The sequence below is a fragment of the Pectinophora gossypiella genome, chromosome 26 (assembly GCF_024362695.1).
Source record: "Pectinophora gossypiella chromosome 26, ilPecGoss1.1, whole genome shotgun sequence".
Taxonomy (NCBI): Eukaryota; Metazoa; Arthropoda; class Insecta; order Lepidoptera; family Gelechiidae; genus Pectinophora; species Pectinophora gossypiella.
This window is the reverse complement of record NC_065429.1, coordinates 769,570-782,119: the sequence shown is the minus strand read 5'-3', so window position 1 is coordinate 782,119 and position 12,550 is coordinate 769,570. Positions and strand designations below refer to the sequence as shown.

The 12,550-nt window shown below is 42.2% G+C and overlaps 1 protein-coding gene across 1 annotated transcript in view; it reads left to right on the top strand.

Annotated features, from left to right (window-relative positions):
• The window catches only part of LOC126378372 (dymeclin), a 31,274-nt gene extending 20,464 nt beyond the window's left edge, over positions 1-10,810 (top strand). Inside the window, exons 11-18 of the mRNA XM_050026676.1 lie at positions 1,275-1,397; positions 3,195-3,320; positions 4,654-4,816; positions 6,295-6,393; positions 7,520-7,578; positions 8,339-8,506; positions 8,862-8,987; positions 9,715-10,810. Coding sequence (XP_049882633.1) covers positions 1,275-1,397; positions 3,195-3,320; positions 4,654-4,816; positions 6,295-6,393; positions 7,520-7,578; positions 8,339-8,506; positions 8,862-8,987; positions 9,715-9,867 — 1,017 coding nt within the window. The 3' untranslated portion in view covers positions 9,868-10,810. The remainder of the gene's footprint in view (positions 1-1,274; positions 1,398-3,194; positions 3,321-4,653; positions 4,817-6,294; positions 6,394-7,519; positions 7,579-8,338; positions 8,507-8,861; positions 8,988-9,714) is intronic.
• Positions 10,811-12,550: the final 1,740 nt, after the last annotated feature.

The following is a 12,550-nucleotide window of genomic DNA, read 5'->3' as shown; positions in this document are numbered from 1 at the left end:
TCCCAGGGACAAAACATATAACTCACTTTGTGATACCTAGTTTGGTTAGGACATTACAGGCTGATCACCTGATTGTCCGAAAGTATCAAGTAAACCCTGACACCAGGGTTGATGAGGTTGGTAATCCACCTCACAACCCACACGATAGAAGAACATTAAAAATATATCTGTGTTTAAAAATGAAATAAACTGCACTTTGCAAAAAAGGTTATTATAAAGTTAGTGATTATTTAGAAGATATGAATACATGGGATTAACTGTCTGAGAACTGATATTAGGCAGCTAAATTACTCAATTGTATATCAATATTTTATGTTTATTTTTATTTTTTTTAAAGAACGTCTAGGGCCCTGTGCCGAGGTTTTTCTTGCAGCTTCTTTTCCCCGGCTATACAGGTTGTGAGAAGCTGCAGTAGTTTTAGGCGGATGAGACGTTCGTTATGTAAAAATTGACGATTCAAAGTGTAACTATGTTACCTACATAAACTCACGCCCGTAATCCCTAATGGGGTGGGCAGAGCCGCAAGTAATCAAAGATAACTTGCAGCCACTGTTGATACGACGTCGTAAGCTGGATATTATTATCATTAGCCTGTGTGATCCCACTGTTGGGCAAAGGCCTCCCCCATGTCTTTCCAAGTATCCCGGTACTGTGCGAGCTCTATCCAGTCTTTTCGATAACCGTCGAGATCATCGCGCCATCGTTTCCGGGGTCTACCACGTCTACGGTGTCCGTCCTGTGGTACCCAGTGCGTGATCATCTTTGCGCATCATTCCGGATGCATGCGGCATACGTGTCCAGCCCAGTCCCATTTTAGTCTGGCGGTCTTCCTGCCAACGTCAGCTATACCGGTTTTTGAGCGCAGCACAGTGTTTTTACATACATACATAAACTCACGCCTATTTCCCACCGGGGTAAGCGGAGACTATAGAATTCCATTTGCTTCGATCCTGACACACTTCTCTTGCTTCCTCCACATTCATCAATCGCTTTATACACGCACCCCGGTTCAGAGTAGATCGTATTGAACCTTCTCTAAGGACATCTCCAATTTACACAATGTTTTAACTCGATCAAATTCGCCCATAACATTAGAATAAAGATATTTCTCTTTCTCTATTCTCTCTTTATTTTTTTTTTATTTTTTTTTTTTATTTTATTATTTCTTTTTTCTATTTCTCTTTTGTTTTGTATTTTGTTTTTTCCTGTTTGTGCAATAAAGTATTTGTTATGTTATGTTATATTTTTGAATTTGACTAATTGACTATTTCCAGCTGCACAAGGCTCTATGCGCGACTGCGGGCTGCGAGCACTCTACACTGTTGCTATATGTGATGCTGCACTCATGTAAAGCGTATAAGCGATACGTCACTAACGTTCCCAACATTGAGAATTTGGTGAGTAACAAGCATAAAAAGGCCACATCATACATTTCACAGAAAATACATTTAAAGCTCATATGAAGCTTACTTTATGTCATCGTCAGCCCATTAACGCGTTTTCCGCTGCGCCACCGAGCTTACTTTATGTAAAAAAGCTTATTATAAAAGATTAATGACTACCTAAATGATATAAATGTAGGGAAGGCCCGTGCCCCAGCAGTGGGGACGTTAATGGGCTGATGATGATGATTTTTTTTTTGGGGCACAGCTGAAAATCAGCTTTGAGGCACTCCCTCAATGTCGGAGTGTCACAACATATTGCTGAGCTGACGTCACTTTTTAGAAATACATACATACATACATAAACTCACGCCCGTAATCCCAAATGGGGTGGGCAGAGCCACAAGTAATCAAAGACAACTTGCAGCCACTGTTTTTAGAAATAAGGTTTAATTATTAGGTTCACTCCTTATCATCAGCCGTACGACGCCCACTGCTGGGCATAGGCCTCCCCCAAGGATGGAAGGACGACAATCGGTCCTGCGCTGCCCGCATCCAGCGGCTTCCCGCGACCTTCACCAGATCGTCGGTCCACCTTGTAGCGGGCCTACCCACTGAGCGTCCTCCGACACGTGGTCGCCACTCCAGAACCTTTCCGCCCCATCGGCCATCGGTTCTCCTCGCTATCTGTCCTGGCCACTGCCACTTCAGCTTTGCAATTCTCCGAGCTATGTCGGTGACTTTAGTTCTCCTGCGGATCTCCTCATTTCTGATTCGATCGAGCAGGGAAATACCGAGCATAGCTCTCTCCATTGCCCGCTGAGCGACACCGAGCCTCCTCACGAGACCCATAGTAAGCGGCCACGTTTCACTGCCGTGGGTCATCACTGGCAACACGCACTGGTCAAAGACTTTCCTCTTGAGACACTGAGATATTTTGGACGAGAAGATATTCCGCAGCTTCCCGAACGCTGCCCATCCGAGTTTGATCCGACGAGAGATCTCTTTCTCGAAGTTGGACTTACCTAACTGGATTATTTGTCCTAGGTAAATGTACTGGTCTACAACTTCGAGTGTAACGTTCCCAACCTGAACTGGAGTGGGTGCGACATGGTCGTTGGACATAATTTTTGTCTTTGCCATGTTCATGCTAAGACCCACTCGTTGGGATGCGTTACTGAGATGCTCGAGCATGGTGTTCAGGTCTTCCAGGGTCTCAGCCATTAGGACTATATCATCGGCAAATCGAAGGTGCGTCAGGTACTCGCCGTTGATGTTGATGCCAAATCCTTTCCAGTCCAGAAGCTTAAAAATATCCTCCAATGCAGCAGTGAACAGTTTCGGAGAGATGACATCTCCCTGTCTCACTCCTCGCTGCAGTTGGATCGGATTAGAGCTCTGGTTCTGTACTCGAACTGACATAGTGGCATTTTGGTAGAGGTCCCTTAGCACTTCGATGTACCTATGGTCCACTTGGCACCTCTGAAGAGACTGCAACACCGCCCAGGTCTCGATCGAATCAAAGGCTTTCTCATAGTCCACAAACGCCGAGCAAAGTGGCAGATTGTACTCTTCGGTCTTCTGTATAACCTGCCGCAGCGTATGGATGTGGTCTATGGTGCTAAAGCCTTTTCGGAAACCGGCTTGTTCGGGAGGCTGGAAGTCGTCAAACCTGCAAGCGAGACGATTCGTAATGACCCTCGAAAACAACTTGTAGACATGGCTCAGAAGCGAGATAGGTCTGTAGTTCTTCAGTAGGGCTTTACCTATACCTACTTTTATCCAAAATAAATGATTTCTATTCTATTCTAGATACTGCCGATACTGCAAGTGCTATATAACGCCCCGGATAGCAACTCCCACCACATCTACATGTCCCTAATCGTGCTGTTAATACTAACAGAGGATGACCAGCTGATCAGGAATGTCCATCAGATTGTGAGTACTTTAAAGCATTAGGAGGGCTTCGTCATTGGAGTCCTTTTAAGGGCAAGTCAAAGCGCATTTCCTTGCTTCTATTTCCTCTTCATCATCATAATCTATCTACTCCTTTTCTTCCATAGTATATGTAGTAGTTTAAGTATTGATATTTATTTATTATAACAATTATAATTATGTGTATTATTATTATGTAGTTTATGTAGTCGAAAGTGAATCTATTTTTATACGTACATGTATTCCAATGCTGCACTATCCCGCTATATTACATAATATTCAACATCTCCTATACGTAAAGGTTGCCTGGAAGAGATTGCTACTTAGCAATAAGGCCGCCTATTTTACTCATTATATTTCTCTTTTGTTTTGTATTTTTTTTCCTTTTTGTGCAATAAATTATATGTTATATTATGATTCTTCTCTTATCGTGTGGGTTGTGAGGTGGAATACCAACCTCATCAACCCTGGTGTCAGGGTTATTACTGAGCCGCCAAAGGCCCCTGACATGGCTCATGTAACGTCTACTAACTTACACCCCTATACCTTTATGTTTTCCAACTAAATATTAATGTGTGTTTATTTTAATTTTGTAAATGTATATGTGTGTCGTGCGTTTTACCTCATCATCATCAATTTAAGAGCCACGCTCTTGTCGGTGTAGCATTTTCCATTCCAGTCTATCAAAGGCCAATTCCTTGACTTCCCTATAAGACACGACGTTAACCTTTTCTTTAATCTGTTCCATGTAAACTCTTCTTGGTCTTCCCCTTCCTCTCTTTCCTTCTAGATTTCCTTCTATGAGGTTTTACCTAAACAAACTTTTTTTATTATCTATTGCCAGGCTTTTTGGCGGGAAACGGGAACAGGACAGTTGCTTTCTTCATTGAATAATCTAAATAATTAATACGAAGTGGTGTTTTGTGGTTAATGATCGCATTAAGTTAGTCGGAAGACATTCGCGAGTGTTATTATATCGGAGTATTCAATAAACAAAGTGTATCTACCTATTTTCGCTTCGTGCCAGGAAGCCGCTTCATAACTCGAAAGTTTATGCGGACTTTTGAGTTAATTCGTTCGGGGTTCGGAGTAGGAGTCTACTCCGAGGGTGGGGGCTTAGGTTTCATCATCATCACCTTTCATCATTTCATTAATCATCAAGAAGAAGAATACGTAAGACATGGCTGTATGGGCATAGTTCCCTTTGCCTTACCCTTCGGGGAAAACCAAAACAAAATATCTATTGCCATACAAACTCCAAAGAAAACTTTCGTTTTGACGTTTAAATGTATCTCATTTGACTAGGTTGTCAAGTAGCCTTATTTCCCGTCCACAGATGTTGAAGAACCTGCCCTGGTACACGGAGCGTACGATATCGGAGGTGTCCCTGGGTGGTGTGATGGTGCTGGTGGTGGTGCGTGCGCTGCAGTACAACATGGTGCGAGTGAGAGACAAGTATCTGCACACCAACTGTCTGGCCGCCATAGCCAACATGAGCTGTGAGTTGAGTAACACAGAGTGTTAGTGACATCGTAACGAATATAGGTATACCAGAATCTGATGGCAAATGGGGAAATAAAATTTCTATAGTAAGCAACACTCGGGTAATTGGATGAAAACGTCTTGATACTTTTTATTTTTTACCTATTGACGGACAATATGGACATTCAATCAATCAATCAATAATACTTTATTGCACAACAACATATATAAAGGACATAAACATACGAATAAAACATAAGCACAATAGGCGGCCTTATTGCTAAACAGCAATTTCTGCCAGGCAACCTTAGGGTGAAAGAAGATTATTCATTGGAGCACGGGCTGGTGCAATAAACATATAATGATACATAACAAAAAAAAAATAATATATGAATAATAAATAATATATACTTATCTAAAGAAATAATATAAAAAATACATTATATAAAGTACTTATTGTATGCAATACAGTATTGCTTTCGTTCTGTTTTACTTTTTTACTTTTTTTATGCCATCAGATTCTGGTAGACCTATACTGAGGGGGATGATTCAGACCATCATTCCGAGTTAATATTTTTTTCATTCTATACTTTTGCGATGGAAAATTCCACTTGATATTAACTCAAGAGAATAATCAGCTGAATCATCCTCAGTAGTCGTTACGATGTCACTTAAACCCCGTACAAGTACGTATGTGTGTTAGTGACATCGTAACGAATACTGAGAGGAATGATTCAGACCATGATTCTGAGTTACTATCAAGTGGAATTTTCATCGCAAACGTAGGGTACAAATTTTTTTATGAATTTGCCGACAGAAAATCCCGATTAGAATATTAATTACATTAATTTAACAAAAAGCTTCTATGCTGTTCTGGGAGCAAATAAAAAACATAGAAAACGTTCAGCTGCTTGTCTTCCCGGGCATGTCGTAAAAATCGACAGAGGGATTGTGTCCTCTAACATGATGGACTAATGTTATGGGCGATAGGCTGATCCCTTATCACCATAAGGTTCATCATATCCAGCTAATGACATCGTATCAACAGTGGCTGCAAGTTGTCTTTGATTACTTGTGGCTCTGCCCACCCCATTAGGGATTACGGGCGTGAGTTTATGTATGTATGTATGTAATTTAACAAACTACAACAATCTGACACAATTTGGCTTCCGTCGTCCAGTGGTTTGAGCGTTGGGCTGACGATCCGGAGGCCCCGGGTTCGAATCCCAGTGGGGACATATCACAAAAATCACTTTGTGATTCCTAGTTTGGTTAGGACATTACAGGCTGTTCACCCTATTGTCCGAATGTAAGATGATCCGTTCGGAAGGCACGTTAAGCCGTTGGTCCCGGTTACTACTTGCTGGTGTAAGTGAGTAATCGTTACATGAGCCATGTCAGGGGCCTTTGGCGGCTCAGTAATAACCCTGACACCATAGAAGAAGAAGAAGTGTAGGAGTAAGAAACTTATTAATATATCAATACCATTTTACAGGTGAATTCAGAAATCTACACCCTTACGTCGCGCAGAGATTAATATCATTGTTCGAGACATTAACGAAAAGACGAGCAAGACTATGTAGCGAGATAGAAGGTAATGTATACTTTTTTTTACGTGACTTATTGTAGATTTGCCGCAGATGGCATTAACTACTTGGCCGGACAAATGGGGAGCGCTGAAGGCTCTCACCCGGTATAATGTATACCATGGTATAAGAAACCCACCGGACTTAGTACCGTAAGCGCGCGACTCTTTCTCGCCTCGACATACGTCACCCGTCACTCTCTCACAGTACTGCACAGAAAGAGACAGGTGATCTCTGTCGCGGCGAGAAAGAGTCGCGTGCTTACGTGCCGCTGGTATCCTCAAAAGTGACAGCTACATTTCAAGGTTAGCCCAGCTGACGTCATCCCGCCATGCGTTGCCATTTCGTAAAAAGTAAATTACCCACGACGAATGTTTTTATATTTACTTTGCAAGGAAAATTTGAACTTATAGTAAAAGATTTACATACAAGATTAAAATACATTAGTCAGTAATTCGCTTAATTTTCAATAATAAAATTTACGTCCTTGGAATGTTGGAGATACCAATTTATTGGTAACATTCACGTCATCAATGGGCTAGCAATGGCGGCTTGTCATAGGATTGAGCATACCTGGATTTTTATACCATTATGTATATGTATGTTGTGTTTTATTATTTGTGTGACGTTTCCATATCTCGGACCTGCGGAGTCCCGGACTTTTGGAAGGCGTGAGTGGGGCCGAAGCCAACACGTCGAGGCCTAAGACATCCATCCCCCTAGTATTATCCCGTTCTTCACAGGGTCCGCGTACCTAACCTGAAGATTTGACAGGTCCGGTTTTTTACAGACGCGACTGCCTGTCTGACCTTCCAACCCGCGAAGGGAAAACCAGCCCAATACAGGGTAGGTCACATACCTCCGAAAATGCATTTCTCGGGAATGTGGGTTTCCTCACGATGTTTCCAACACCGGTACCGGACTTGCCCAATGTGTTATTAATCTATCTTAAGTGCAGTTTTCATCAATACAGTTGTCTTGACCATTATAGACGGCGATACGGCTCACCTATCACGTTGGTCTAAATAAAGCTCGATGAATTGTGGGTAATTAATTCATCTTGCGAGATGTACCTCTGATTACTCCAATTGGAAGTACAGTCGTGTGTTTATATTGTTTTTTTTTTGTTTTCAGGTGGTGATATAAATAGTTTAGAATTACCACATCATGCAGAGGAAAAAACAGAAGAAATTGTAAGTTTTTTTTATTAAATAAATCTGTCATGATTTTATTTTCAGTAAATTTTGCACAATAGCATAGTATTATATTAAATCTTTTTATAAAGATATTTATATAAATTACTACGAGTAATTATTTTTTTTTTTTTGATAAAATATAATGAAGTCTATTTTTTTATTACTAAAACACATTTTTTATGAAATGATTGATGAATATGGAGAGAAGTGTGTCAGGATCAAATGGAATTCCATAGTCTCCACTTGAGTGTGAAATAGGCGTGAGTTGAATACATTCATTCATTATCAGCCGTACGACGCCCACTGCTGGGCATAGGCCTCCCCCAAGGATCTCCACGACGATCGGTCCTGCGCTGCCCGCATCCAGCGGCTTCCCGCGACCTTCACCAGATCGTCGGTCCACCTTGTAGCGGGCCTACCCACTGAGCGTCGTCCGACACGTGGTCGCCACTCCAGAACCCTTCCGCCCCATCGGCCATCGGTTCTCCTCGCTATGTGTCCTGCCCACTGCCACTTCGGCTTTGCAATTCTCCGAGCTATGTCGGTGACTTTAGTTCTCCTGCGGATCTCCTCATTTCTGATTCGATCGAGCAGGGAAATACAGCAATATAAGTCCTGCGCTGCCCGCATCCAGCGGCTTCCCGCGACCTTCATCAGATCGTCGGTCCACCGAATACCGTACCGAGTACCGTACCATAACGTACCGGTCCGAGTTGAATACCGTAAATAAAAATATATACACATTGTCTACCCACAGATGGACCACATAAGCGTGCTAGACGAGGTCCTCCGCATGCTGCTGGAGATCATCAACTCGTGCCTCACCCACCAGCTGGTCAACAACCTCAACCTGGTGTACGCGCTGCTGCACAAGCGGCAGCTATTCCAGCATCACCACCACCCCATCACGCAAAACATCGAGATGGTGAGACACGTTAACACCCACCCCAAAAATAGACCGAAAGACCCCCATCGCCCAACATCGAGATGGTAACATATCGAGTGGTCCAGTGGTTGAGCGTTGGACTCACGATCCGGAGGTCCTGGGTTCGATTCCGACATTACAGGCTGATCACCTGATTGTTCGAAAGTAAGATGATCCGTGCTTCAGAAGGCACGTTAAGCTGTTGGTCCCGGTTACTATTTACTGATGTAAGAAATTAGTCGTTACATGAGCCATGTCAGTGGCCTTTGACGGCTCAATAGTAACCCTGACGCCAGGGTTGATGAGGTTGGTACTCCACCTCACAACCCACACGATAGAAGAACTTTTATTCCAGGTGATAGGTTACTTCTCGACGCGGTTGCAGCGGGTGCAGGAAGGCGCTGGCGGAGACCTGGGCGTCACGGAGGTGCTCGCCTGCATCAAGAAAGGGGCTGAGCAGTGGTCCAGCGATAGGTTAAAGGTATGGAGCATACTACTTATATACATTCATACATACATAAACTCACGCCTATTTCACACCTCGGCAAGCAGAGACTATGGGATTCCATTTGCTTCTATCCTGACACACTTCTCTTGCTTCCTCCACATTAAATCGTTTAGAAAGAAAGAAAATATTTATTTCCATATTGGACGCCACATTTACAAACTTAAATTACAGAAATTTTTTAAAAAAAAGATAAATAATACAGACATTAAATACACAATGGAGGCGCCCAAAATAAAAAAAGGATCTCCCTCAGCATAATGCCGTGACACGTGCTTAGCACGGGCCGCGGCGCTGGTATTATGGGAGACCTATCGAACGTGGGCCACGGACACACCAAACTCAATTACGTACCTACTTATATGCAATAAAGAAAATCAGAGTAAATCGTACTGAACCTTTTCTAAGGACATCTCCAGTTTGGTCAATGTAAGTCCTTCTAGGTCTTCCTCTGCCAGCCCTACCACCAACTTTCGCTTTATATACCGCTTTGGTAATCCTATTATCCTTCATCCGCTCGTGTCCAAACCAACTTAACATTCCCTTCTCAATCTTAGTCACTATATCGTCTTGTTAACTTCGCTTAGTCACTATGTTACCTTCGCTTCTTCGACCCTCATCAAAGTCTTCATGCACGCTCACCGGTTTAAAGTACTCTTGACACCTGGTCTTTCTTTAAAACATCCTGGTTTTTTTTTTACAGAAATTCCCCGACTTAAAATTCCGCTACGTAGAAGAGGAGCGACCAGAGGAATTCTTCACGCCCTACGTTTGGGGGCTGATCAGCAATTGCGGAGGAGTGCACTGGGCCAGCGAGGGGGGCGCGCGGGCCGTATCGCAGCTGCTGGCCTGCTGATCTACACCACGGAATAAGGAATAATACTACGTATAGAATGTCAACTCTCCGCTCCCCACCAGCGGCTGAGCTAGGTTTACCTCACCCCCTCGGCCTTACTTTAGTCTTCAATCGTATGGCGTCAGACGTCACACACACAGATACGCGTGTACGATAACGCCAATGTGTAGTGTCTGTGTAAAACGAGGTGTTTTGTATGAAGTGTCCGGGGTTCGACATAGCAGCTGCGCAGGGTGTTAGGCTGTTTTTTTATTTAGTGAGTTTTTTTTTGTGACAGCCCTGAAATACTACACTTTTTTGACACTTGAAGTTTTTTTTTTGTTAAATTATAAAGACTATCCAGAGGCTAGTAAAAAAAAAATAAGGATATAACAGAATGAAACATTTCGCAGGCTACGTACCTCAAAAACAATTTAGATGGCGCTGTACAGTTTTCCCTTCGTTTAACCTTCTAATTTCATGGATGACAGGCATATGCATTCATCTTTGTTTTTGGTTATAAATGATGACCCCTTTTATTACGCCCAGGCCCAATTCCTCCACCCATTATGATTCTGATCAAAATAAAGAGAAACAATATAGGTAGCGACATAATTCTATACATAATGTCATCTAAATATCTCAAGCAATAATTATTTTTATATATGCTTCTGCCATTGCATTGTATTTTGGAATAATTATGCACCCGAGTAATGAGAAAATAGGTGATTATCACGTTAACGCTGTACAGCGCCATCTATATTGGTTTTGGTGAACGTAGCCTAAAACGTAGATTATCTGTCTCAGACACGGTACAAGGTAAAAATATTTTTTTTTTTGTATAAAGTGTCCGGGGTGTGATTTCATTATAGATAGCTTTTTTGTGCTTTTTAAAAAACAGAACAGGGGTTAAAATGGCCGCATCGAAGCAATTCATCTAAGAAAGCAATATTGCAATTTGACATTCGCGCATATAAAAGTAAGTGCGCAATGCAAACAAATATCAAATAGCAGTATTGCTTTCTTAGATGAATTGCTTCGATGTGGCCATTTTAACCCCCCAGTTTTCTTAATTTCAAAAGTGTCAATAACATAACCAGCCTATATACGTCCCACTGCTGGGCACAGGCCTCCCCTCAATCAACCGGAGGGGGTATGGAGCATTCTCCACCACGCTGCTCCAATGCGGGTTGGTGGAGGTGTTTTTACGGCTAATAGCCGGGACCAACGGCTTAACGTGCCCTCCGAAGCACGGAATCAAAAAAAAAAACAACAAAAAAGTGTCAATAACTGACATAATGTATTTTGTTTTTTTAAAGGGAATCCATGACAGTCTTTTTCGCAGAACGCGTGACTAACATCGTAATGTCCCTGGTTCGAATCCCGACTTGGTCCTTAACCACTGAATTCGTTTTTGTAAGTTGTTGTACGGTCACGAGCATTAATATGTATACACTTTGGTACCATGTCACATTAACTTTTTTGACAAATTGAACTATAAGTCTCACTAAATGTCAAATATGTTAGTGCGACAGAGTCCGAAAGTGAGTACATTATATTGCTCATGACTGTATGTTTGTTTGATAATTGATATCACCTGGTTTCCAGGATTCGTGTCCGGTTAATGGCAATAGGGTCGCCCTATTACATGGGACTTAATACCTGGCGAGAAGTCGGTGTATGTACTATAATACACCTCTGCCTACCCCCTTCCGGGATACAGGCGTAATGCTAGGCAAATGGACGAAAAGCGTACAAAAAAATTGGCTATTTTGAAATACTGCATTTATATTATTTCTTTTTTTCAATCTAAATTAAACTTCTTACTGGATTTTGCAGTTTTCACTTACACAGTTGGCTCGACCATTATAGACGGCGATACGGCTCACCTATCGCATTGGTCTAACAGAAAGCTCGGTGAGATGTGGGTACTTAGTTCATCTTGCGATGGATGTGACCCTGACTATAGTTGGCTCGACCATTATAGACGGCGATACGGTTCACCTATCACGTTGGTCTAACAGAAAGCTCGGTGTGTGGGTACTTAGTTCATCTTGCGATGGATGTACCTCTACTATAGTTGGCTCGACCATTATAGACGGCGATACGGCTCACCTATCGCATTGGTCTAACAGAAAGCTCGGTGAGGTGTGGGTACTTAGTTCATCTTGCGATGGATGTACCTCTACTATAGTTGGCTCGACCATTATAGACGGCGATACGGTTCACCTATCACGTTGGTCTAACAGAAAGCTCGGTGAGGTGTGGGTACTTAGTTCATCTTGCGATGGATGTATCTCTGACTACCCCACTGTTATGAAAGCAATATGAAATGAATTAACTAGGTACTCTAATTTCTTAAATATAATAAATCTTTTCCGACCATGGTGCTAATTCCTGTAAATACCATCTAATTTTATTTTAAGTTATATCTGTCATTTTCTTATCCGCCGAAAAGGAAAGGGACGGGTAATCGACAAGCATAAAATTTATGGAACACACGTCAATTTTAAGCACAAATCTAAACCAACCGTCTAAAAATTTTACATCGGTCAATAACCCGACACAGTTAAGTAGACAGCACGTCAAACGGATTGCATACCAGGGACGTACCTTTTGATTCGCCCGGGTTATTCATTCATTTACTCATTCTTCCTAAAATTAAGAGCTGTGAATCATCCGTCCCTTTCCTTTTCGACGCATA